The sequence below is a fragment of the Delphinus delphis genome, chromosome 11 (assembly GCF_949987515.2).
Source record: "Delphinus delphis chromosome 11, mDelDel1.2, whole genome shotgun sequence".
Classification (NCBI taxonomy): Eukaryota; Metazoa; Chordata; class Mammalia; order Artiodactyla; family Delphinidae; genus Delphinus; species Delphinus delphis.
In genome coordinates, this window is record NC_082693.1 from 76,064,473 (window position 1) to 76,090,536 (window position 26,064).

The 26,064-nt window shown below is 48.6% G+C and overlaps 1 protein-coding gene across 1 annotated transcript in view; it reads left to right on the forward strand.

Moving 5' to 3' along the window:
- The first annotated feature begins 2,184 nt into the window (after positions 1–2,184).
- The window catches only part of PLXNC1 (plexin C1), a 141,803-nt gene continuing 117,923 nt past the window's right edge, over positions 2,185–26,064 (forward strand). Inside the window, exons 1-2 of the mRNA XM_060025382.1 lie at positions 2,185–3,258; positions 20,792–20,932. Coding sequence (XP_059881365.1) covers positions 2,200–3,258; positions 20,792–20,932 — 1,200 coding nt within the window. The 5' untranslated portion in view covers positions 2,185–2,199. The remainder of the gene's footprint in view (positions 3,259–20,791; positions 20,933–26,064) is intronic.

The window sequence follows — 26,064 nt, forward strand, 5'->3', positions numbered from 1 at the left end:
TGAGCGCTACTGATGGAATGATGTGAGTCTTTAACTGCACGTCTAGGGCCGAAGCCCCAGTTCCTCTTCTGCTCCTTGCTTCACATCACCCTCCTCTCCTCAAGCCTTCCAGACCTCCTCCTCCTGCCCTATCCCTCAGCACTGGGGAGAACTTGGAGCCCTGCTGTAGAAGTTTCAAACCTGCAACAGCTGCTCCTTCAGGAGCATGTGGAGGAAGCCCACGCACCCCGCCCCACCCCCAAACAGATTCTACCTAGAGCTGGGAAACTGGGAGGGGAAGGAAGAAAGGGGTTGCGACCAATTAACCTCCCTAGGGGCTCTGGCCTGGAAATAGCCTGAGATGGGACAGAGATCCTTTCTCAGGGGTGCATAGGGTCCTCGGGGTCCCCCTGCTGCACCCCCTGGATCACCCGCTAGACGGTAAGGGTGCTGGTGGTGCCATCAGCTGCCTCAGGACGCTGGGAGGTATTGTGCATCCTCTGGGGCCCCTTTCTGAGAAATCATGAACCTACCCCCAGGTGTGCAATGATTCAGATATTCACTGTGCTGCAGAAATTCTTGGTGGTTTGGGGGGCAACCCAGCTGGCACTTGCCCCCTGGGTGAGTTGGTGAGACCTCAGAGTGTCCAAAGGAAAGAGGTGGGAAAGGAGGAGACAGAGGGAGAGCCTCTAGGGAAATAAGGGTACTTGGCTCTGAGATTAGAAGGCTGGGCTGGCGAGGTAGGTTGGAATATTTAACTTGGGGAACTTTTCTGTCTCACCTGCTAAGAATGATCTCCAGGTAGTACTGTTAAGATCACAGGTGGAACTGTGGCTAGAGGGGGTGGTGTAAGCCCTCCTGGAGCTAGATGGAATTCGAATCTCAGTTCCGTTGTTTGCCATCAGTAGGACCCCGGTAAGCTCTGTAACCTTTCCGTGATCATTCTCCTATTAAATGGAGGTGATAATAACAGTCACTAATTAATAGGGTTGTTACGGGTATTAAACGAGTCTTAATCCACGTAGTGAATTTAGAGCAGGGCCCGGCAAGCAGTAAGTGCTCAATGAATATTAGCCATGATCATTCAGGTTAGATGATGAGTAGAACTTTCAAAGTGCTAGGCTTGAAAGCCTGGGACTCCGTTGCCAAGGGAGATTGGAGAACCTTTTCAAATATGGGAGCTCTGGCCCCAGGGATTGTCCAGACCAGAATCTTGGCCCCTGCCTTTCCTCCACCCCATTCCTCTGACCCGGGGAAACCCATCCCCTGTCACAGGGGCGCCTTGGTCCCTTGAGCCTCCGGCTCGCCACCGTCTCCCGCGCTCCTCCCCAGGGCCTCCCTCCCGCCGCTCCACACCTGTCAGCCGCCCTCGCAGCCTTCCAGTGGCCCGAGATCCGGGCCTCAGCTGCAACCCTTCGGGGTCCTGGGTCCCAGTTCCCCGAGCCTTGCGTATCCCCCCGCCCCCGGCCCCGCTGCTCTCGTAAACAAAACCCGAACGTTGGAACAGCCCCGCAGGCGGACAGGCGCAGGAGCCAGCTCGGTGCACTGTTAGCGCGCCCCGGGAGCCCCGGGCGAGCCAAAGGGCGATGGTGGCGGCCGCGGCGGCAGCGGCAGGCGGCTCAGCTTTGTTATGAATAGATGAAAGAGGCCACCTACACAGTAACCCAAATTACGAGACCTCCCTCCTCCCTATCTCACCGAATCAAGAGGGGAGGGAGATGGGCGTGGAGGGAGGGAGGGAGGGCGGGCGGCTAGGAGGCGGAGGGCGGAGGGCGGAGGAGGAAGAGGATGAGGAAGGGGGCTAGTTGCATCCCACTTTCACAATGGGAAAGTGAAACGCACAAGCGCACCGAACCTCTCCAGCCCTCCCCGCTTTCCTCGCTCCCCTCCGCCCGTCCCCTCCCTTCCCCTCCGCGCCTCCCCTCGAGCGCCAGCGCTGCACAGAGAGGAACTCTCCGGAGAAGGAGGGCGAGGAGGAAGCGGCACCGGAGCGCGCAGGGCTTGCCGCCGCCGCCGCCGCCGCCGCTGCTGCACAGGCTGCCGGAACGAGCCCGCCGCGCGCCGCCCTCCCCGCTCTCCTTCCCGGGCGAGCTGCTGGGATGGGGCGGCCGCAGGAGCCCGAGCGCGCGCAGGAGCCGCCGCCGCCCGCGTCTCAGTCGCCGCGCGCCTGAGCCGCCGTCGCCGCCGCGCGCCCTGCCCGGGGGCGGCCCCCCCAACCCCATGGAGGTCTCCCGGAGGAAGGCACCGCCGCGCCCCCAGCGCCCCGCCGCGCCTCTGCCCTTGCTTGCCTATCTGCTGGCGTTCGCGGCGCCCGGCCGGGGCGCGGACGAGCCCGTGTGGCGGTCGGAGCAAGCCATCGGAGCCATCGCCGTGAGCCGGGAGGACGGCGTGTTCGTGGCGAGCGGCAGCTGCCTGGACCAGCTGGACTACAGCCTGGAGCACAGGCTCTCGCGCCTATACCGGGACCAAGCGGGCAACTGCACGGAGCCCGTCTCGCTGACGCCCCCCGCGCGGCCCCGGCCGGGGAGCAGCTTCAGCAAGCTGCTGCTGCCCTACCGCGAGGGGGCGGCCGGCCTCGGGGGGCTGCTGCTCACCGGCTGGACCTTCGACCGGGGCGCCTGCGAGGTGCGACCCCTGGGTAATCTGAGCCGCAGCTCCCTGCGCAACGGCACCGAGGTGGTGTCGTGTCACCCGCAGGGCTCGACGGCTGGCGTGGTGTACCTCGCGGGCGACACGAACAGCTGGTACCTGGCGGTGGCCGCCACCTACGTGCTGCCCGAGCCCGAGACGGCAAGTCGCTGCAACCCTGCGGCGTCCGACCGCGAAACGGCCATCGCGCTCAAGGACACGGAGGGGCGCAGCCTGGCCACGAAGGAGACGGGACGCCTCAAGCTGCGCGAGGGCGGGGGTAGCCTGCACTTCGTGGACGCCTTTCTCTGGAACGGCAGCGTCTACTTCCCCTACTACCCCTACAACTACACGAGCGGCGCCGCCACCGGCTGGCCCAGTATGGCGCGCATCGCGAAGAGCTCCGAGGTCCTGTTCCAGGGCCAGGCAGCCCTCGACTGCGGCCACGGCCACCCCGACGGCCGCCGCCTGCTGCTCTCCTCCAGCCTGGTGGAGGCCCTGGACGTTTGGGCGGGCGTGTTCAGCGCGGCCACCGGAGGGGACCAGGAGAGGCGCTCCCCCGCCACCACGGCACTCTGCCTCTTCAGGATGAGGGAGATACAGGCGCGCACCAAGACCTGCAGCTGGGACTTCGAGGCTGAGAACCACTGCGTAAGTCCTAACCCCGTGACGCTGCGGGGAGCGCTCCTGCTGCGGAGCCGCCGGCGAGGCAGAGCCGGAGGGAGAGGGTTGACCTTTACCAGGTCCCGGATTTACACAGCCCGGCGGCGGCCGCCCGACGGCCGTTGTCTTACGGTCTCCGAGACCTCGGGCTACTCTAAAGCACGGCCAGAGGTCCCCGAGGGAGTGTAAGAAGGGAGGTGGCGAGGGTAGGAGTTAGGCTCAAAACTCTGGTGGCTGCATCCCATTGCCATCCTTCTCTGTCCAAACATGGGCGCTTGTTTGGGTCTGAGCCTCGCCGCGCCGCTCCCCCGCCCTTCCCTAATCTCTTCCCCAGGTGTGTGGTCTTAGCGGGCGTGTGGCTTTGAGCCTTGCCCTCAACGGCGTTACCAAACACAGTGCCCTAGGCAGAGAAGCCCCAGAACCTAAAGGACTTGCCACACCCCAGTCTTTGTGCCCCCCATCTTCCCCCCACCAACCCCGTAACACGTGTGATGTGGTCTGAGGAGTTGGTAGCCTGTTCGACATGGGTCAGCGCTAGCCTGGAACAGAGGCTCAGGCTTGCGGGAACACAACCCTCAGCGTGACCCCGTGCAAGGGGGCGGGGCTGTGGCTCCGCTGAGCGTGAGCTGTGATCTCCAGCTGGGGGGAGAAGCTGAGCAGGCTGGAGGTGGCTTTGTGGGTAAAAAGCCTCGCCCTAGAGGGGAGAGCAAGAGAAAGTATTAGGGTACTTCAGGCAGTTTCTGGGCTCCAGATTGCCTGACTAGATCGCGCGGCTCAGAGGCACCACCCTCCCAGGCAAACGGCAGAGGTTTCCCCTGGGTTCCCAGGGCAGCCACAGCTTGACTCTTGAGATGGGCATTTCTTTGACTGGAAAATAAAGCGGCGGTTCAAGAGGATTCAGTTGATGGGGATTATGGAGACATTGTGCAGTTCTCCGTGGCCGTCTTCCTTCCAAGGCTGCTGGCACGTCAAGTCCGCATATGGCTCCTGAGAGGGGAGCCTGCTGAGCGCCTCCTTTATAACTGGACGGAAATCAGAGAGCAGAAATGAACGGCTACAGGTGTTGCCATTGTTTTGATATGAAATGCGTCAGAGAGGAAGGCGAGAAGTCTCCACCTGGAAAAACGTGTTGTGTTGGTACATTTGTTGTGTAAGCATAGAGGGGACGTTGGCTGTAAGGTATATTAATAAGTGTATGGAAAGACACTCCCATCCCCAGCCACGCAGAGCACATCTTACCAAATATTAGCCCTATTACCCAGAAGGAAAGAACAGGTCTCTTGCAAGGCCCCTTAGAATGGTCATTTGCTTCTTCCTCCTTGCCCACTACCTGTGTACTGGGGCACACGCATAATGCCTTCATTTAGTTACTGCTGTAATTATTTTAAAGCATAAATAACACATAATGCTCCTTAAATGACTCCGTCTTGCTATACAAGTATAATTTAACATTTAATATCTGTCTTTGTGAGAGCCTTATTATGTAACAGTTCAAGTTTGGCAAAAATCATCACCTTCGACCTCTCCGTTGAAAGACTTGAAAGTAACCCCTACATATTACTTGGTGTCGAGCTTTAGGCACACTTGGTCTCCGGGGTTAATGACAAGACAGCTCGGAGGCCCGCAGCAGGTGATAACAGTGGAAGTCCAAGCTTTGCCATCTGACAGCTGTGTAGATGTGTGGAGCCAAAACATTTCTCTTTACCGCCTTTCTCTACCCACTGGGGCCTGGAGGACTTAGTTCCCTTCCAAACCCAGTAGGCACCCTGAATGCACTCACTCAGAAGCCACATTTTGGCTTGATCAGGTGTTCCTGCTTGCGCTGGGATGAGGGGAAGGGAAAGTCAGAGAGCTGTTGATCCATCTTCGCGGGGAGCTTCTGGGAGGTAGCTGCCCCTTGGAAATCAAGCAAGGGATAAACACTTGCGGCCAAAAATCTGGAATTGGAAAAAGAAATAATTAAGGTAGGTCCCTCCACAGCACGCCTTGCTGCTGCTGTTCATGGAGAGCTCCCAGCGTGCTCAGAGCTGCGGATTCTGAAAGACGGGGTCTCTACCCCCTGAGCTTGTCATCCGAGTTAAATAATATACTCCGGTTCAAACAATAGCTTGTCACAGCTGCACAGGTAGGAGCTTGGAGTTTTGCAATGATTCTTTAAGTAAATTCCTTGCTGCTCTTATGAATTAAAAAGCCTTAGTGGGATTGAATTTCAGGAGAGGTTTTGAATGAAAAAAAAAAAGGCGGTCGTTTTGATGAAAACGCTGACAATTTTCTAATCTATTAAATAGGCAGGTAAGAGACTTCCACAAATATTTGTGCTCTGTGCTGGGTGCCACTGATTCTGCCAGTGAAAGGACGGTAGCAGGTGGCAGCCCCGTTTAATGGGGCTATGGGATCAGTGTGCCCCTGGTTGTCACTCAGAACAATGATGTCATTGGGTTGCATTTGTTCTGTGTTTTATTTTCAGGTTTTCAGTGTGTTTTGGAAAAGGCATGCTGAATTACAGGTGCCTAAGATAGACAAAACTTGAAACACTCCAGAGGGAGCCTCAGTAGATTCTAACAGTGGTTCCTCCAGAACAGACACAGTCATTTTAACGGTAATCCTCAGGCAGCAAAGCACCAGGGGCTAGATTTGCTTGCCTCCTCCCGCTACCCCTGGATGACTCGCTCTTATTTTCCATCTTCAGTCAACCATGGGTAGGAAAGTGACAGGAGTGACTGGGTTGTGTTTTCTCATTTCTTGGTTCTCTCCTTATCTCTTGTCGGCTGATTTGCTGGCCCTCAGCTTCTCCCGCTAAAGATTAATTTACAAGATGCTTGTGCAATGAGTGTGTCCTCAGCCGTTCACACGTTGGGCCGTGACTTTGTCTGTCTTGCCTCCAACTTTGAATCTCCTTTCACAACTATCGCGGGAGAGCTTCAGCCTGTGAACGTGCCCAGGCCGCCGAATTCTGTAGACACTCTCTAATAATCCGGCACTTCCTCATACATTACTTCTTTTGAGGCCCTCATCAAGTCTAAGGTTGATTCTCTGAGGAACATTCTCATTTACCTGATGAGGAAGCTGATCACTTAAGCAACTTGCTCAAGAGAGCAAAGGAAGCGTCAGGGCCTCCAGCGTAAACCCAGGTCTCACAATATCTACTTCTGTATTCTTTCCACCACTTTGGTGCTTCAGACTTTCCCTTCAAAGTCCCCTAATTAGAGGCAGTAACCAACCTCCCCTAGGCTATGGGGCTGAGGCTGGAGGGTACCCCTTGAAGTGTGTTTTAAAACTTAAGGTGATTTTTTTTTTCATTCTATTCCATAACATATCTATGTGCTTGGGTTAACATAAAAAGTGAATGTTTCAAATGATGTGCAAGTTAACTTCCTCTTGTTTCTGAACTCCTGTTACCCTTGGCATATGGTAGAAAAGTGTGTACACTTTTCAGTTTTGAAGTCTGATTGTTCCAGATTGTTTGGCCACCATAGTTGGGTCCTGGGGTTGCTTGTGGTTTAAACGTGGTGGTCACCCCCTCTATAGTTACTGAGGGTGGCATGTTTCCTACTGTGTTGGCCAACAGGACTGACTCGTCTAGTTCATTCTACCACTTGTGGAGGGACACACCTGCTTCCTCCACACTCACATAATTCCAAAGCCTGACATAATTTAACTGTCATGCAGACAACCACAAAACACTCACATGCTCTCCAGCAGACAGTAACCCAAGACACTTCTAGCTACTGCATGCAGAAGTGATGTCCCAGGGCCACTCAGCAGTGACCCCTATTGACCTCAAAATCCACAGCCTTCCTGCAATGTTTATTTCTTCTTTAGTTTCTGTTATGATCCTGTCTAGCCACTTTGCAGTCTACGGACTAGATGGTGAATTTTACCCCCATACACACATGTGATATGCAAGGGAGATTTAAAAAGCCCAACAACCACTTAGAGGGAAAAGCCATCATAGCTCCTACTGCTGGATGACTGTTATGGCCAGGCTTTGTGCTAAGCACTTCACATGCCTTACTTTTGGTTGATTCTCATAATCACCCTATGGGGCAAGGATTGTAGTTTATGTTTATGATTTTATGATGAGGAATTGAGGCCTGGAGAGCTTTGGTTGGTTTCCACAACTGATACATGGTAGAGGATTGAGGATCTGGGCCTGTAACACACAGCCGTGGACAGTCCAGCCTCACAGACATTGGGTTCTGGTGTCAATCCTGTCCTACATGGAGCCTGCTAGGCCCTTGCAACTGCTCTGGGATCAGCTGTTTGCTGGGCATAAGACAATAGAACAGAGAATCCTTGAGTGCCAACGGGGTTTCTGGGTCTGCATGTTTGAGCACTTGAAATTCAGACTTTGGGAGGGTTGTAGTTCCTCAGTGGTCAATTTCTAGGTAGTGCTGGCACCTTTTGTATTCAGGCTTATAAACGACCTCAGAGAGACTTACAGGACCTTAAAGGAGGGCTCCCAGCTTTTGTTCTCAGACAGAAGAACTAGCTCATAAACTAAATCCAGAAATCTCAACCTGTTAAGTCTGGGTTACAGGCGCTCTTGTCTTTATTAGCAGCCACAGTTAAAATACAAGCCCCAGAAGGTCAGGAACCTTGTAACGTTTTGTTCTCTGTTGAACCCAGAGTACCTAGCATAGCACCTTAGGAAATACTTGTTGAATTAGTAAACGGGGGATCATGTTGGGGATGCTACCTGTGGTTGGCAGCCACACTTTCCTGAACCTGGCCACCTCATACTCCCTTAACCATTGTCTTTTTCTTGGTGTCTGATGTGTTGGGGCCTCTTTCTTCCCTAGTCCGAGCCTAACTGGCATCCTCCACTCCTCTGAAATCCCCATTCATTGGGCTCACCAGGCTTCTGGTCCTGCCAATCTGGGAGTTACCTTTGACCATAGAAACCCAGCATGGTTGCCACTTTTGTGGTATAATTTAATTGTGTGATCGTGCTTTTCAGCGGACAAGAGGAGAGGGCTCTGTGGTGTAGGGCACAAAGCCCCTCAAGAACTTGTAGGGTTCTCAAGCGTAGTCTCTGGACCAGCAGCATTCAGCATCACCTGGGAACTTACTAGAAATACAAACTCTTGGGCCCCAATCAGAAACTCAGAGTAGGGTGTGGGACTGGCAATCTGTGGTTTAACAAGCTCTCCAGGTGATTCTAATATACATTCAGCTTTTAGAACCACAGCTGTAAGGTATCAGTTTCCCTTGTCGTCCACCTGAGGCACCTGGGATAAGAATTTGTGCCACTGTTTTCATTGCAGCTTTACTTAGGGTCATCTAAAGTAACCAGCTAATTCCACTACCCTTATATTCCTTATCCTCTTCTAATCGTCCAAAGGAAATACCTAGAAAAACTTCTGAAGTCTTAACTGTTTTTGAGTTTAGAGTCGGAGTCTCAAGAATCTATAGGTCATAGTTAAATTAGCTCCTTCACCCTTTCGGACAGCAGTCTATTTGCATTTCATTCCAGGATGTGGGGTGCGGGGGAAGATGTCTAGAGCCTTCTACTGTGCTGTACACCACACCACAATTCTCTTGAAGGATCTGGTCTTTACGAAGATCAATTCTGATACCAGTTTCAATCCTAATTAGGCACGGTTGGTTGCGTGAAACAAAGATCTACATAAGCAAGCTCAAACAAGGGGATGGGGCATTTAGTGGATGGAAACAGGTGGGATTACATGGAGATCTAGGAGGAGAAGCAGTACTGTGCAGTGGTTGCCTGCACAGACGCGAGCCAGGTCGACTGGGACCACAGCTGCCACTTCCCAGTTGTGTGAACTTGGGCAGATTATCTAACCTTTCTGTGCTTGTTTCTTCATCTAGAAGTAGGGGTCCTATTTGTTTCATAGGATTTGTGTCTGGATTGATGAGTTAATATGTATGAACGCTACCTGACCTATAGTAACTGCTGTGTATGTATTTCCTATCATGACTATCATGACTATTTGGGAGTGCTAGGATGGGGCTGATACAGAGCGGGAAGGGGGTCTGGACTCCCGGCAGCGGAAAGGGGTGTAACAGCAGGAAGTGTGATGGGTGCTCATTCTAAGGTTTCATCGTCAACGTGACTTAGCGTGGCTGCTTCCCTCAGTCCTGCTACGTAGTGACCACCTCGGCTTCCTCACACATCTGCCCCTCACCCCCTCCACCTGAATGTGCCTCAGCCTTACCCGATCCCCCCACTCTGCCTTTCAATAGCATTTAACCCTCTGCATTGGCTACCAACTGGCAACAGCTTTCTCTGTTATTTAGTTCAAATGACCAGGAAAGAGAGAGAATGGGGTCCAGCCCATCCTTTCACTCCAGATTATGAGCCCTCGTTCAGGGTAGGGATTCATTGCCCTTGGGGCAGGTACTGACCCCAGGTGCAGTCAGAAGAAGGAAGCCCATCATGCAGTGGTCCCCAGTAGGCGTGTGGGCGGGCTGCCTTGGAATGGGAAGGTGGAAGAGCCACACCGTGATCGCCATGTTGACTACAGCAGCATGGAATCATCTCTACCTCCCTTCAGGCTTCTCCGTGGCCTACCTCTGTCTTCCTTGAATGTGTGGTGGCACATAGCTGATGATCACTGAGGGCTGCTCAGAGAACAACCGAAGTCCGCTGGGGCACAGTCTGTAGGCATCCTGGGCCTAACTTGTTTGTGGGAGCAGGGCACGGTAGTGGGAAGATTTTTTTTTTAATCAATTGCGCGCATAGTTTTTCTTAGCATTTTCATCAAGATAGAAAATTAATACTAATTTATATGCTATCACAAAACCAAATAGAAGTGTGACTTAAGTTTTACTGTTTCTGTAGTTGATGGGTTTGACTGTCTAATCAATAGTTACACGTGGTGTCTCCTCAGAGGAGTTACGAGGGGGATTTGACCCCAGCAGTCCCCACTCCACCTCTCTGGCCAATGTTCTTATCGCAGAAGTCGGCAAACTTTTTCTGTAAAGGTCAGATCGTCAATATCGTGGGCTTTGCAGGCCACATACAGTCTCGGTTGCCATTGCTCAACTCTGCCACTGAAGTGTGAAAGCAACCCTAGGCAACATATAAATGAACAAGCACGGGGATGTTCCAGTAAAACTTTATGGACACAGAAATCTGAATTTCATGTATAGTTTTCACTTGTCATAAAATATTATTCTTTTGATTTTTTTCAACCATCTAAAAATGTAAAAACAATTAGCTTGGCAGGGGGTCGTTCAGAAAAACAGGCAGCAGGCTAGATTTGGTCCACAGCGGGTGGTTTACCGACGCCTGCTGTAACAGAAGGGGTGAGAGTAAAACAAACCTTCACGTTGCCCTAAGAGATCGTGAGAGATTTAGCAAAAAGGTGGTGCAGAAACCCCAAGAAGGAGTGTCACACTCAGCGTGGGAGGACCTGGGAGGCTTCAGAGAGGTGATGCTGGAGCTGTGGCTTAAAGCCAAGTAGAAGAGGCAAGAAAGGGAGTTCCAGAGACAGGGCACAGCTTGTGCACAAGAGGGAAGTTGAATAAGCTTGTGAACCGCAGGTAGCTCGCCCTGGCTGGGGAGTGTCCAGAAATGAGCATGCAGGGCCAGATGGCAAAGGGCTTAATAAGACTGGCCAAGATGGCTGGATTTTATCCTGATGGTCAGTTGTTTTCAGACTTTCTAAACCTGGGCTTTAAATCTTAAACCAGAGGCTCAGTATGAGAAAAAGGCTAATAAATCATCATTGACCTGCTGTTCTGGGTGAGGCCGTTGCCAAGTGCCGGGGCTCAGGGTGAAGCAGGGGTGGGGAGGTTCCCAGAATCCTGCAGCTCGCCCTCCCCCCACCCCCTGCCTGTCCCTGTGGCATCTCAGAGGAACTTCTGGGACTCTGCTGAGCAGGGTGTGAAAGCCATGGCCCATGGCTGATGGAGGACAGCAGCAGGGCTCTAGGCAGACATGATCTGATTGTGTTCTAGAGAGATCACTCAGAAGAATGGATGAGGCAAGATGAGAGGCAAAACCGCTGATTAGAAGGACCAACAAATACTTCTTGAGTTCCTACTATGTGCCAAGCACTGTGAGGAAATATTTGTACCAACGATCAACAGAGTAGACAATAAACATGCAGCAGATAAAGAGGTTATTTTTATATTAAAATGATAGCTAGCACTCCTAGAGCACTCACTTCATACCAAGTATTGTCCTAAGTCAGCACTTTACCAGTATGAACTCGTTTAATCCTCACCACGACTTTATGAGATGGGTAATGTCATTACTTCCACTTTACAGATGAGAGAATTAAGGCCCCGGCTGAGATGGGGGCCCTGAGAGAAATAACAGGACGTAAGAGAGCTGTGTTAGTTGAGGTGTTGGGGAAAGTTCTCTTTAAGGAGGTTGTGCTGCCACCAGGAAGATGAGAAGGGATAGCTGTACACGTCCCCAAGGGGAACTGAGGAGCAGTGCAGGGCCTCGAAAGGGGAAATGACTTGGTCATTCTGAAGAAGCAAAGGCTAGTGTGGTCGAGTTAGGGAGGTGGAGAGGGGAGAGTGTCGGGGAAAGAGGTTGGGGAAGGAAGCGGCAGCGGATCCTGTAGTCCTGGTGGGCAGTGGGAAGGAGCTTATATTTTTTTCTGAAAGCTTAGAAGAGCCTTTGAAGGGAAGCGACACCACTGGATTTGAATTCCTAAATAAATGGCTGCCCTTTGGGGCATGAATGAGAGATTGGCCCCAGCAGAGGCAGGGGGCTCTCGAAGTAGTCCAGGTGAGAAGTAACGTTGCCTTGGTCTAGAGCAGTGGCCGCAAGGAACGTGGAGAGAAAGAGGTGGATTGCGTGGGCTGCAGTAATCCACGTGAGCGTGTTGGAGACCTGAACTGAGGTGGTGGCAGTGCAGGTGGAGAGGAGGGGTTCAATGAAATAGCTTTTTAAGGTGTAGAATTGAGAGGTGTTGGTGACCAATTAGTTTAATTTTCATCGAGTTTTAGATATCTTTGGGACCTGCAGAAAGGGCCATTAAGCACGCGGTTGGCCAGGAAGTGAGGAATTGGGGATCCACTCTGTCAGCCTCTATGGAGTGCCAGCCGTGGGCCAGGCTCTGTGTTGGGCTCAACACGGTGCCATTGGGGCTGTAACTGCCTTGAGGGGAGTGGCCAGGGGCGTCTCATCAGTGTTTCCCAGGCATCCAGAATGCCGTCTACTGCACGGTGGGCCCTCAGTAAGTATTTGTTGAACTGGAAGGAAGGTGCTCTCCATCTAGTGTCGAAGATGTGGTTACGGCTCGGCGAGATAAGAGCGTCCAAGAGGAGCCCAAGCCCCGGGAGCTGTGTTTATAGGAGGAATAAAAGCCAGGTAGCCTAAAGAGAGGGGAGTTTCCCTGTGACTCCCTCACCAATGAGGCCGGATTCCTGGTCTTTCCCTCCTGCCCCTCCAGCCTGGTCTTGGAAGAGTCTACTCGAGAAGGATATTCTCTAACACATCAACTGTTCCTAATTATTCTGCACTGACGTCCTTCTGAGGTTCCTTTGCCATCAGCGAGCAATCTTAGAAATTGGATTCCACTTGCTGGTCCTTCTCTGAGGCATCAGGAGGGCTAGGTGGCCCAGAGCAGCTGGTAGTTATAGGTGTCACCCAGTCTCAGTCTCCTGGGCTTAGCAACATCTCTGTGCCCCTCCCTCCCGTGGAGCCCTTGTGCTGTGGACCTCTGGGGAAGCCTGTAGATCCCTCCTCAGAGCAGTGGTTTTAAACACATAAAATAAAAAGAGAGAGTTGCAAAATGAACCAATTATATTGATCTACAGATATATCAAAATGTTTTTTCCAATTTGAAATAGAGTAATATATCTTAGCACATTTAAATAGCAAGACCTAGCAGCGGTAACTACCATCATTTCAAAGTAGCGATAAGCACAAACGATATTTTGAGATACCTGCAACAACTATAAAATGATATGAAAGTATCTGATTTCTTTTGATGACAAAGTCACAGGTTCAGTTAATATGACTCTGGTCTGCATTCATAATTAAATGAAATGCTGAATTTCAGTCAGAGTTCGCTAAAATAGGATTTTTTTCTCATCTGGTTTCATGGATTCCCGGAATTCTTTGCAGGAACTGTGGATGTCAGTGCGGTCCCCACTCGAAGCACTCATTCCGTTACTGTGTGTGTCAGAAAACCAATGACAAGATGCTGCGTTTTGTTTCAAAACTCATTTGATTGGCTTAGTTTGACAATAGGGAGTTCAGTCCCACCTGGATTTTTACAGGTCAGGCACTTGGCCAAGAGCCAAGTGCTCCATAAATGGACTGGATGGAGCAGGTGGGTGGGTGGAGACGCCTCAGAAAGGTTAAGTGACTGCTTAGAGACAGCTCATAAGTCATAGAGCTTGAACTTGAACCCACATTTTTCTTTACCCTAAATCTCTTGTTCTTTCTACTCTTCCATGCTACCACTTTGTTATTCAATATTTCTATTTTAAAGAGTTAGCCAAATGCAACAGTTCACAAGTTATGCTGTTCTAATCATGGGACAAGAACAGTGCTATTATTCTTCACTTTGGTTAGAGGATACGAAAATACCTAAAGTATTTTGTTTACTTAGAGCCTCATTTTAAGTACACTGAGTCTATAGACTGTCTATAGATGGAGATGGCAAAAGACCTAGGGACTGTCTTTTGCAAACTGTCAGTGAACTATGGATGTGAAATTTAGAGAAGGCCAAGCTACATGGCAGCAGATGTGGGGTAGTTTAGTATTGTTCCCCAAGGCAGAACCAAGGCCCAGTGCTTGCAAGAGACAAATTTTGTAATGAACTTTTGTAGAACTTTGTAATGATTAGACCTACTTAGCAATGTACCAGGGTTGCCTGGTGAGATATTGACTGAAAGCATTCGAATACTGATCCATGTATTCGTTCATTCATTCAATAAATGTTTATTGACAGCTAACAACATGCCAGATGCTGAGGTATATGCTGCAGAGTGTAGAGTAAGGTAAACTATTGTAGAGTTTAGAGTCTACTGGGAGACAGACATTAAATAAAAAAATTTAAAGCAATGTAATTATAATTATTTTCAAGGAAACAAATGGAATATTATGATTCAGAATAACTACTGGCATAGGGATAGGATGATCTATAGTCATGTGTCCATGAGGAGGTGACATTGAAGTTGAAACCTGAAAGACTTAAAAAAAAAAAACAGCCTACAAGGTGTGAAGAGAGGGGAGGTAGCAGAAATAGCATATGCAAAGGCCCTGAGGCAGAAAGATGGGAACATGTTAAAGAGTCTGAAAGAAAGACACTGTGGGAGCTGAAGCAGAGTGAAGGAAAAGAGTGACAAGGGATGAGTTTGAAGAAGTAGGCAGGGACCAGAGCAGATAGGACCTGGGGAAGCATTTGGGTTTAATTCTAAGTGTGATAGAAAGCCGTTGAAGACTTTTAGTCAAAGAAGTAACGTGGCCTACTTTATACGTTAAAGAATCACTCTGGCTACTGGATGGAGAATAGATTGTAGGTTGAAAGAGAGAAACCAGGAGGCTCTTGCTGTAGATCAGGTGTGAGATGATGGGGGCTTGGACTGGGTGGAAACCATGGAGATGGAGAAGATAGATGTAAGATTGCTGGGAAATTCAGCTGAGATTTTTCAGGTATTGGGTGTGGGGACTGATGGAAAGAGAGGAGCTGAGGGTGGATGTTGGTACCATTCACCATGATGGGGAAGATAGGGAGGGAGAGAGTTGGAGGGAAGAAATGTCTAGATAATCATTTTCTAGCAACTCTGAAATCTTGGGAGCGATTCCACAGGTTCTCAAAGAAGAGGATGCCATTTATTTAGAGGGTATTTAGCAGTGCGAGAGAGGGAGGTTTTGCAGAAGTCAAAATGATGGTGGGGGGGCACTACTACTGGTATCCTTGGGCAGGTGTCAGGGATGCTAAAAGTCCTGCATCATGGAGGACAGCCCCCATAGTGAAGAAATATGCCATCTAGAATGCCAGTAGCTTCCTCATGGAAGAACATGGTTGAACTGTGTCTCTTCCAACTCTAAGAATCTAGCAGAATGCATTTTTTTACACTACCAGCAATTCATATATTTTTGTGACTTGTTCGAGTCAGGTTGTCTTTTTGTAGGTAATTGACTGAAAGTAGCCACATGGAAGGGATGGAGATTTAGATGGGGGATGGAGTGCAAAGCAGGAAAAAGGAAGGATAAATCTTGGAGAGTGGGACTTTGGCAGTAGGAAGGCCTGGGAGGTTGGAGGACACTGGGGCCTTGGAGGGAGGGAAGCAGGTGGAAGAGCCCGTGGGAGGATGTGAAATACAGACCTCACCACTTTGCATGTTCCCCGTGGCTCAGCTGCACGCCCCCCATGCTTGCCTGGTATAGAGGCTGCCCAGGTATGTCCCTAAACTTCCCTTCTTTATTCCTCCTGCACACTTTGAACTTTTCCTTTGGATCATTTGAGTCCCCAAGGTTAATTCTTCCTTCAGATCATCAGATGCCATAAAGCTAGAACCCGATCAGTGCGGTATACTCTAGAAGAATAAGGAAAAGCGACAGGTGCCTTAACGGCCAAGAAAATCACTATCTACCTTGGGCGAATAGTTGTTCTTTCCATTCTCTAGCTTGATACAGATAGTTTTCCAATTATTTCCACACACATGATTTCATTTGGGCCTCACGACAATGCTAATAGACAGGGCGTGTGTATTATTGGGTCTATTTTACAGATTCGGTTATTGATGTTCAGGGACTTGCCCAAATCAAGCAGCCTGTCAGGGACGGAGCAGGGCCAGATCTTGGGCATAGGACTCCTGCTGAGGTTTCCTAACTGCAAGTAGGCCCCTGGGTAAGTAATGATGAAGAAACTGCTTCCCTTAAGTGTATGCCAAAGAGGAATAGACTACAAAATTAACCGCCCGAGAGGCTTTTTATCGATGTGTAAGAAGTTCCAGTTGGTATTTGCCCTGGCCCCATAAAGAAAACCCAAAATGAGGGAGTCCTTTCATCACCTTGGGCGATCAAAGACTTGACTTTTGCTGTCTCCCCAACACTTGAGGGGCCACTTTTGTGCACATTTCCTCCAGCTGTTCCCATAAGAGCTGCAGCGTGGCTGTGAGCGGCTGTGTGATCCTTGCTGAGTCAGGCCATCTTCCACGTGGTAGGGGCGGGGCCACGTGGTACTCAAATCCAGAGCGTGCCATTCACACCCTAGAGTTCATGGCTGGTGCCCCCTGGAATTGGGCAGTGCACGCTGGGGGGTGTTTATGGTCAATGAAAGATTTATGAAGGAGCTACAAGGAGGTCAAGCTGTTTCCCTTGTAATGTGCCCAGTATTCCCTGAATACTCTCTCTCACACACACACACCCAGCACTCACCCCTTCCCAGTAGCCTTGGTTCCGCTTTGGTGTGTCAAGCCCAAGGCTCTCTCTTTTTTAGCCCAAACATCATTTGAGACAAGGTAGCTTTTTCCTCAAACTGAAAAAAGTTTCCCTCTGAGAGCGGGCTCAAGTGTAGGCGGGACGTGTGGTTAGACACGGCAGGCAGGAGACACAGAGTGACAACTCTGAGGGAACCAAGAAAGCCCAAAGGGGAGACAAGGTTTAGAGCTAAATCAAGATCGGATTTTGTCGCGAGATGCAGAACTGGCAAAGGCATCATTACAAGGCATTAACCTTGTTACACACAGAGGAACAAGCAGAGGCCTGAATTCAGAAATAAATTACACGTAATAAACTAGACAGAATAGGCTGAGAGCAACATTAGTGATTATGCCCTAAAGGGAGAGAAGGGCACGATAGAAAATAGGCCAAAAAAAAAAAGAGTGAAAATAATCTCTGGACACAGGGGGCCGACTGCACTATTTTCTCCCTTTTTCTACTTGGCTCCCCAGGTATTAATTTCACTTTTGTGAGCAGGTTTCTCTGGAGCCTGTCTTTCTTTTGTTTGCATTTGCTGAAATGAGCAAAAGGAAGCCATTCAGAGGGTTCCTTTTTCCATTCACAGGGACCTGTCCATTTCTGTGTGTTTCCAGCACAAAAGAAGCCATCTCCATTCAGCCAGAGCAGCCCTTCGAGTTTACTTGAGGTCCAAGCCCGCTCTTTCCTATTTTCTTCCAGGCTCGCTGTTGTAATTGGCTACACAATCCTGACCGTGGCCAGGATCCTCCAGGGTGAGAGGAACAAGCGCTTGGCCGGTTCCTGGTCCTTTGTAGCTGAGGAAAAGCTAGAGTCTAGTGCCATGTCCCCAGCCATGACTCTCATTTCTTACACAGGGACTTGCTTTGCGTTGCAGGCAATTAGCAGTGGCTTAAACCATAACATCATTGTTAGTAAAAAGTTTAAAGCTTGGAAGTCTGAGCTCAGTGGTGTCCTCAGGAGCTGAGGGTCTTTTGTCCTTCCCTTGCACCAATCTGTTGGTTTTCATCCTCCATCTTGAATGTCATGGAAGCAAAAATGGCTGTCACCACTCTGCACGGGGAGCCTCACATCACAGATTCCGAAGGGAGGAAGTGAGGGAAGAGGGGCAAATGAGTTCTCCTCAAGAGCCTCCTCTTATCAAGGAGGAAGCTTATTCCCAGAAGCTCCTCCAGTGGATTTCTTGCATCTCACAGACCCAAACTGGGCCACATGGCCACCCCTAGCTCTAAGGGGTAGGAAAGCAAGTACCAGGCAACGGGGAATGGGATTACTGTGTGGCTTAGACTAATCATGGTTTCCCGGGCTTGGGTTTATTGCTACCTGAACAAAATTAGGGTTTTGTGGCAAAGGAGGAGGTGGCCATAACTGCCACAGGGGTGGCATCAACCGTTTGGGTTTTTAAATAAGGTCATGATCGCACACATGGACTGTGTGTTACTCTGTGCCAGACGCTGTTCTTCTAAGCTTTACCTGGGCTTGTGTCTTAACTCATTCAGTCCTCATGATGAGTCTATGACATAAATGCTGCTATCATCACTTCCATTGCATAGAGGAGGAAACTGAGTCACAGAGAAGCTAAATAATGTGCACAAAATTAGTTAGAACGTGACAGAGCCAGGACCGAAAGCCTGGAGGTCCGGCTCACTACCCTATGCTATCCTTATTGAGTCGGAGTATTATAAAATATTCCAAGCAGCACACAGTAAGTGCAAGTTACTAATAATAATAGCAGCTAGCATGTATCAACATGTTATTATTACTGCCATCATTATTATCTCTCCCTCATAACTACCCTACCGATCAGACACCATTGGCCTTATTCACAGCTGAGAAGGCCAATCCCAGCAGGTTCGATAAATTGCCCACCTCACCCAGGGGATGAGAACCAAGCTTGAATGCAAACCTAACTTCTCTGACCCCTAGTCCCAGGTGGTTTGTTCTATGCCACCAGCTCTCAAATTCGGGAACATTGATTTAATGGCCCTACTACTAACCCATGCTATTGATCCAGGACTTAATTTGGAAAACTTCAATTACTGAGAAACAGTCAGAAGCCAGGGAAGGAGGCTAGAGAGGATGGGACAGTAATTTAGAAGCAATCTTCTCCTTGTTCTTCTTCGGCTTTTGAGCCACTTCTGGGATTTTTTGGAGTCAGTCTTTCACAAACAGAATATCTCATCCCGCCTTAGCCAAGGCTAACTGTGATGTCACGGTTCTTAGCTAATCTAAATAGCTACAGTTATTAAGCACCTACTGTATACGTGGGAGGACACTATCCCATTTGGTCCTTGTGGATGGATAATCAACAGTCCACAGTCATTACTCTGTCTGTGTCGTGGGATGAGGGAAAACGGAGTCCTCCAGCCAAGGATAGTGGTGTTAGAACATTCCAGATGCCCGGGCAGAGATGACGTCCAATTCTCTGAGTTAAGCACTTCTGAGATGCTCAAATATTTAATAAAAAGAAGAGGCGTGGTCAGCCGATTTTAAGCTTGAACAATTTTGGTTTTATTTTAAAGCAAGATGTGTGGGTTTATTTTTTTTTTACATCTAAAGGTCACCGACTTTTCTTTTTTTCTGCTCATGGTCACGAGGTATCCTTACCTAAACAGTGATCTATTGTTCTGATTCTTAGGCCCACAGAGATTTTTTTTCTCAGCTTCATTTTAACAGGACAGTTCCTCATCTTCCCCGACTGTATGAAAAGTATATTTTTAACAGGAAAAAAAAAATCTCCAATGGGTTTTCTAAAAATCTTCTTAAGCTGAGTTCACTATGGAATACTGTATGCAAATAAGCCACGTTCTCTTAGGTTATGACATCTTTTCCTTGAGCAGAGATCACGACATTGGCGAAATCCTTGCCAGCATGTCTTTTCCTCCCAGCGTAACTTCAACAAAGAAATGTAGACGGCACTTTAAAGGCTTCAGAAATCAATTTAGTCCATGAATCCATTTAGTGTAGATGTTAATGAAACTTGGTGGGTTTAAAAATAATGAATATTTAATAAGACATAAATTGAAAGACATAAACACTGTCGGCAGTAATATAATGAGGTTAATAAGTCTTAGCCTCCCCCTTCCTACCTCTCCCCTCTCCAAACGGGGCAGTTTTAGGAGTTGCGGTGATGCTTACAGAAGTTTGCTGGCTCTCCTATTGGTTGAAGCGTAGATGTGCCTTCGCCAACCTTAGTACAGTTGGGAACCAAACTCTGGCAGATAAAGTATGCTATCGCACTGTGTTCAGTAGCTGCAGAAGGCAACGACTCTTTCTAGCTCCTATCTTCCAGAGATTTGTGTAACAAACTCGGTTTCCTGTCGTTGAAAGCAGGAAGCAGCAGGAAGCACTTCATGCCTTTAAACAAGGAAGAAAAAGACATTTTGGTCGACACACTGTCTGCTCTGGATTTAAAGAGGGGCTTTATTTAATGATCAGGAGTGAGCATGTGATTCCATGTGCTCAGAACCTCAGACCGTTTAAATGCCTTCAGGTTGAGAGTTAGGCTTTCCATTTCTTCTTCAAGAACGTCAGCACCGGGTCCAGCCCTTGTGCTTGGTTCCTCTTTAGCCCTGCGGCTCTGTCTTACCTACCATCCATGACTCTGTCTTTCCCTCTTTGCCCTCTGAATGACCTACCCTGTCTTTGGGCTAACACACTGCACTCTTCTTATAAATCCAGAGTCCCTCCTCTCTGCCATCACACCCAATAGGATGGTCTGTCTCATATCTCTGGAAGTGGCTTGTTTAACCTCACAGAAGCCAAACCCTTGTTAAAATAAATTTCAGCATGATCCTGCAAACAGCCATGTATAAGACTGTCTCCCTCCCACTTCAGCGGTGGGCTCTTTTTTGGCAATAAAGGGGAACTCAGTTTCATATATCAGCTGGGGGAGTGTTAAATGGATGGCTAGCTCACTGCTGGCAATCAGTACATGTTAATACACAGTAAACAAATGGCTTTCCATGGGTTGGGCAAGCGTGGTGATTCTGCCGATAAAGGGGATAAAAGGTTGTTCCCGGGGATCTTGTCTAAGAAAATGTATTTGGGGCTCCAGTAAGGATCCTTCCCAGGTGGGCATGAGTGACATTTTATCATCATGAGAATTATCACTGTTAAAAATTATCTTTTTTTTATTTGTGCGTTTGTGTGCATGTTCAGAATGAGAAGGATCAACCTGAAAGAGTCCAGCCAATCGCGTCATCTACCTTGATCCATTCCGACCTGACGTCCGTTTATGGCACCGTGGTAATGAACAGGACTGTTTTATTCTTGGGGACTGGAAATGGCCAGTTACTTAAGGTTAGTTTTCTGTGCCTTCTTCCATGTCGATTTTAGTATTGATCCATTTTGTGCTTTTGTATTTTGTATTTTTTATTGCTTCTGGGTTATACACAAGACCATACCAGCTGCTTTGTGAACTGCTCGGAGACACCTCCCCTCACGGAAATGGCCTGAAAGAAATTTCTGGAAATCTATTTGTAATAACCTCCTACTCATGTATGGAAGTGACAGACCCCTTGATTCCTGGGAACTTGCCAAGACGGTTCCCTTCCTTACTCACAGGCTGCCTGGGTGAGGCACATGGGGACCTGGCCCTTACTGCATCCAGGCTCACCCTCCTAAGACTTTTAACTTTTCAGTTCTATCTCCTTTATAATGGAAATGTACAAAGCACCTGATTTCTCACAACTTCAAAGAGGTAAAAGATTATAGGGCTAAAAAGAAGAAATAAACAGATGTTCCTTCTCCCCAGCCCACCTGCCGCCCGCGGAGGGGGTGGTTCATTTTCTAACCTTCCTACCCACACCCACCACAGAGAGGTTAGAAATCTCAAACCCTCTGAGGCTCCCCTCGCCTTTTATCTCTGAGAACTGTTTATTTCCACTGTGCGGATACACCACTGGCCGAGCTGAGATTTTTTATTCACTGGGGGAAAGGTGCAGGGGGAAGGAGAAGAAAATAAACTCAGAGATAACACATGACTCGTCTGAAATTATATAGCAGTTATCAATTTCTTCAGCAAGCGTTTACGGAGCACCTTCTGTGACCTCCACCAGCATTCGTGGTTGAGAATTGCACTGTTTCTTTCACCCTGGGCGGATTCTCCTTTGCCTTTCTATAGCCAGTCAATTTACTGTCAGCTCGGATTCTAAACTGAATATTAACAGATTTGTTTTCTCAACTGATCTCCCACTGATAACTAGCTGTGTGACTTGAGGTAAATCTCTTAACCTCTCTGAGCCTCCATTTCCTCATCTGTAAAATGAGATTGTACTAGATGACCTAGGAAACCGCTTCCTCTTCTGATCGTCTCTAATTAGCCAAACCTGCTTGCTTGCTTGCTTTCTCCCAATGTGCCTTGTGTGCTGCTCCCACACCTTCGCTCACACTGTACCCCTTTCCTGGATTGCTCTCTCTTTTTCTCTGCTTTACTGAATCCTGCATATCTATGCTTTGGCTCAACTCAAACTCCGCCTCCTCTCTGAGGACTGGGAAGCCTGGAGTGATCACGTTTCTCCCTCATCTCCTGAAATACTCATTGTCTGTGTCATTCTTTTGGCTCATTACAAATGTCTTGCTTTGATGCCTAACCTTTGCACTTGTGTTTGTCTTGCCTTCCCAGCTTGATTTTGAGCTTCTGGAGAAGGGGGCCGGGAATTCCCACAGCCTGATACAGTGCTGAGTGCCTGGTAGATAGATACTTGATTTAATCTGTTTTCTTTGGAGGAAACCCAGTAACATATGGGAGGGGGTTTGTTTGTATACACATGCTTTTAAAATATACGTTGATCATCTTTCCTTTTGTATTAGCTTTATTTCCTGGGGGAAGGTAAATACCCACCAGTCCTTGTATACAAGTTGCTCAGGGCCGTGAGGCAATGTCTGGACCTACACCAAGCTGGTCAGACTCATTGGACCCGTTCGCCTGGCGGAAGAAGTTTCCATCAATCCTTACTGGGTCTCCTTGCCAGTTATCTCTTCAGATTTGGGATATTTTTGACGAGTGTTTTGACAAGAACACTGTTTCCCCAAAGCAGAGCCAACCAAACTGTTAGATGGTAAATTGGAGGTGAAGGAACACTGGCTATAAATAGTTTCCCATGGGACGGCCTGGTTTCGCCTGTCCTGTTTGTTCACCCCAGCAGTTCGTGTGCAGCTGGCCGGTGTTTAGCGATGCTGTGCTACCAAGGGGTGGAACTGAGCTGCAGCTTCAAGGCTGCTGAGGAACAGACGGCTGACCCAAGTCTCACTTTCCTCGGCATCTGTACGGGCTACCCTTTCCAAAGCCACATCTGTGGCTGTGTTCTTAGGGTTCCAGTAACAAGGGCAGGTTGGTTTTCTGTTTGTTTTGTGACTGCTAACATTTATACAGTGCTCATCACTCTCCCTGTTCTCATTCAGTCCCCTCCACCACTCAGTGAGGTAGACACACTGTTCTCATTTTACAGATAAGGGAACCGGGGCCCAGAGAAGCTGCACCATTTGTCCAAGGTCACCCGTAGCAGAGCAGGGGTTTGAACCAGGAAGCGCTTCAGAGACCACACTGTTATGTCTCAGGCTACACTGACTCGGTAGCTTCTGCCCCAGGCACGGGCAACCACTCTGTGAGAGTCCTCTGGGGGGAGTGGGAAGCATGTTGCTAGGGAGTCACATGGCGGTGGGAGTGGAGCGGGTTCAGGGTTCTTAGAAGCTCAGGGAAGAATCCCAGCTTGAGAAGAAGGCAGACTGTCTGGCTGAGGGAATACCTCACTGGTATGATAACTTCTTGGGAGTCAAACCCCACCCCCAGCTTCCCTCAGGAAGGTTCTACCCCTCAGGAGGAGGTTGGGAGGGGAGAGTGTGAGCTGACTGGGCCCTGCCAGGCTCCCGAGGACAGCCCAGCCATTCCCAAGACTCCCCTATGTATCCTGCGTACAGATGCTTGGGAGCAGCCCCTGAAATCACCCAGAGTCCTGAAGCCCCAGGATTGTGTAGACGATTTGGAAGGCACAGAGGATCTCCAGATCCCTGTATTCAAACACTTCAAGCTTGTCCCTTGCCAGACTCGTCACCAGAACTGTTAGAAAAGACGGACATTGATAGACACAAGCTTGGCTTCTTCAGCCACAGAGTGGAGGTACTAATGAGCAGAGAAAAACAAAGGCCAACCCAAGGCAGCCTGCAGGAGCAGGAGAAGAAGGGGCTTGGATCACCCACAGCCTGACTCTTCAGTTTCCCTGGTGATCAAGAGTTGACGGCCTTTCGACAGACGCCAGGCACTGTACTATATGCCTGGTTGGAGGAGAGGCAGGAAATAGCATTTGGGGGCCAGTTGCTCTTTTTGACCAATACATACACGGACCCTCTGATTTCCTAAATCTCTGAAAACCTCACAGAGTTTTCATAGAGTTTGGTGCAATTTTAAATATCATATTACTGAAATGATTTTTTTCTTATTGTAAAAGTAATGCATGCTCTTGGAGAAAGTTGCAGAGTAGCGGGGTATGAGGGGAAAGCAAAGAAAAAATACCCCTAGTTTTCTTATGTAGAGGCAGCTGCTGTCAGCATTTTAGATTCTTTTTTTTACATAGTTGAGGTCAGACTCTATTCAGTTTTGCATCCTTTTTTTCTTCAGTTAATGAGGGAAAATGCTTATATTAAAAAGTTAAGGCAAACTGTAAAGTCTTTTAAAATATCATATATATCATATATGATATATATATATCATATATCATATATATCATATCATATCATATTCTATTATATGGAAACATTATTTTGAGCTTAAGCCGAGATATTGAATCACTTTTAAAGTGACTTTAAAGACATGCACTCTTCCGAGTCATAGTCATCTGGCACTACCTCTGAAGGTAAGATTTTATTGATGATGAGCGGAAAAATTAAAGGTTTCACAATATGCTAATACCTTTACTGCCCTCTTCTACTTTTATTTCTAAATCCCTTTGTAAGGTTTTAGAAAACCTGAAGGAATTTGGAACTGAAAGCGTCCTTTGCGAATATCTCATCTGCCCCCTTATTGTCGACTTGCCATCCTAGTGGTTGTGAGACAGATGATGTCCAGTCACTTTTTCCTCTGGATATTTCCTCATTTTACTTCCTTTCTGAGCATGATTGCATGCTATAATTTTTCAGTCGTCAGCATCCTCACTGAGATCAGCTGAAAAAGTAGAGCCACACTGAACTCCGTTTTTGGGAATTCACATCCCACGTGTTGTGTGGCCAGGATTCTTGTAAACACGTGCTCTTTCTCCAGCTTGTGGTACAGACTACGGTGCAGTTTGGATTCCTTTGAGCTGACTCTGTTGCATGTAGAAAATGGTCCTTATTTCAAGGGCAGAATTGAATATTTTGAACTTTTCCAGGTGGTAAAATAAGTAATGAAATTTGAAATAACTTCACCCATGCCCATTAACCTTCCTTGTAAGCAAAGAAGAAAAGAAGGCAGTAGGCGAGGAATAATAACAGCTAACATTTCTGAGCTCTTACTATGTGCCGGGCATTAGAACCAGTGTCTGCATGGGTTCACTAGTTCAATACTATTAGCGTTCCCACTTTATAAATGAAAAAACCCGAGGCTCTGAGAGGTTAGGTAACTTGCTCAAGGTGATTTGAGTGGAAGCAACCAGTCTCCCAAACAAACTGCACTGATAATTCAGATGTGTTCTCTAGAGCTTGGGAGAGTTTGTGGAACTGGTTTTTATTTTGTATTTTCTAACGTTGGAATATCTGGGTTAACATCAAGATGCAAGTATTTGAGGTTTCTTGAGAAGGTTCTATGGCTTCTGTGGTTTTAGGGACAGCTTGCTGACAACCCAGCTGAGTGCAGACTTCTGTGTTAGAGGAAGGCAGAGCCCTCTCCGCTTGCGGCTACAAGTAGCTCCTGGGAGCCTCTCAACCCCCTTAGGAACCCCTGCTTTTCCCCAGTGGACTCCTTTAGAGCAATGGTAGGAAATCTGTGTTCAAGTTGATTTTTAGAATGGCTCCAGCAACAGGAGGCTAGGGTTGGTTTTCTCCAACATCCTTAGGCCTAAAGCAGGGTTCAGGATTCAGGAAGCCGTATCATGCCCTTTCCCCATATCCAGCAGAGAAGCACCACGCCCACGCTGAGTCCGGACTGGCTACCTATGTAGCTCTCCAAACTCTGCTCCTACTAGTGGATGTCATTTATCCAAACCATGGAGTGAGATTCAGCCCATTTCCAGAAAGTTCTTCCTGCCTCCAAAGTGTGTAACCTTTTAAGAGTCTGCCTTTGACGCTGGTTTTTAAAGTTTTCGAGTGAAAAATAAGAGAAAACAAAAACAGGTCTTTTCTAAAGCCAAGCTCTATTTATACTCCCACAGAATGTTCAAATAAGGAAGAGGAGGCCATGAGAAGCCCAGGACAGGACCTGGGGTTGGAAGTGGGGGGGGCATGGACGCTGAGCTGAGGGA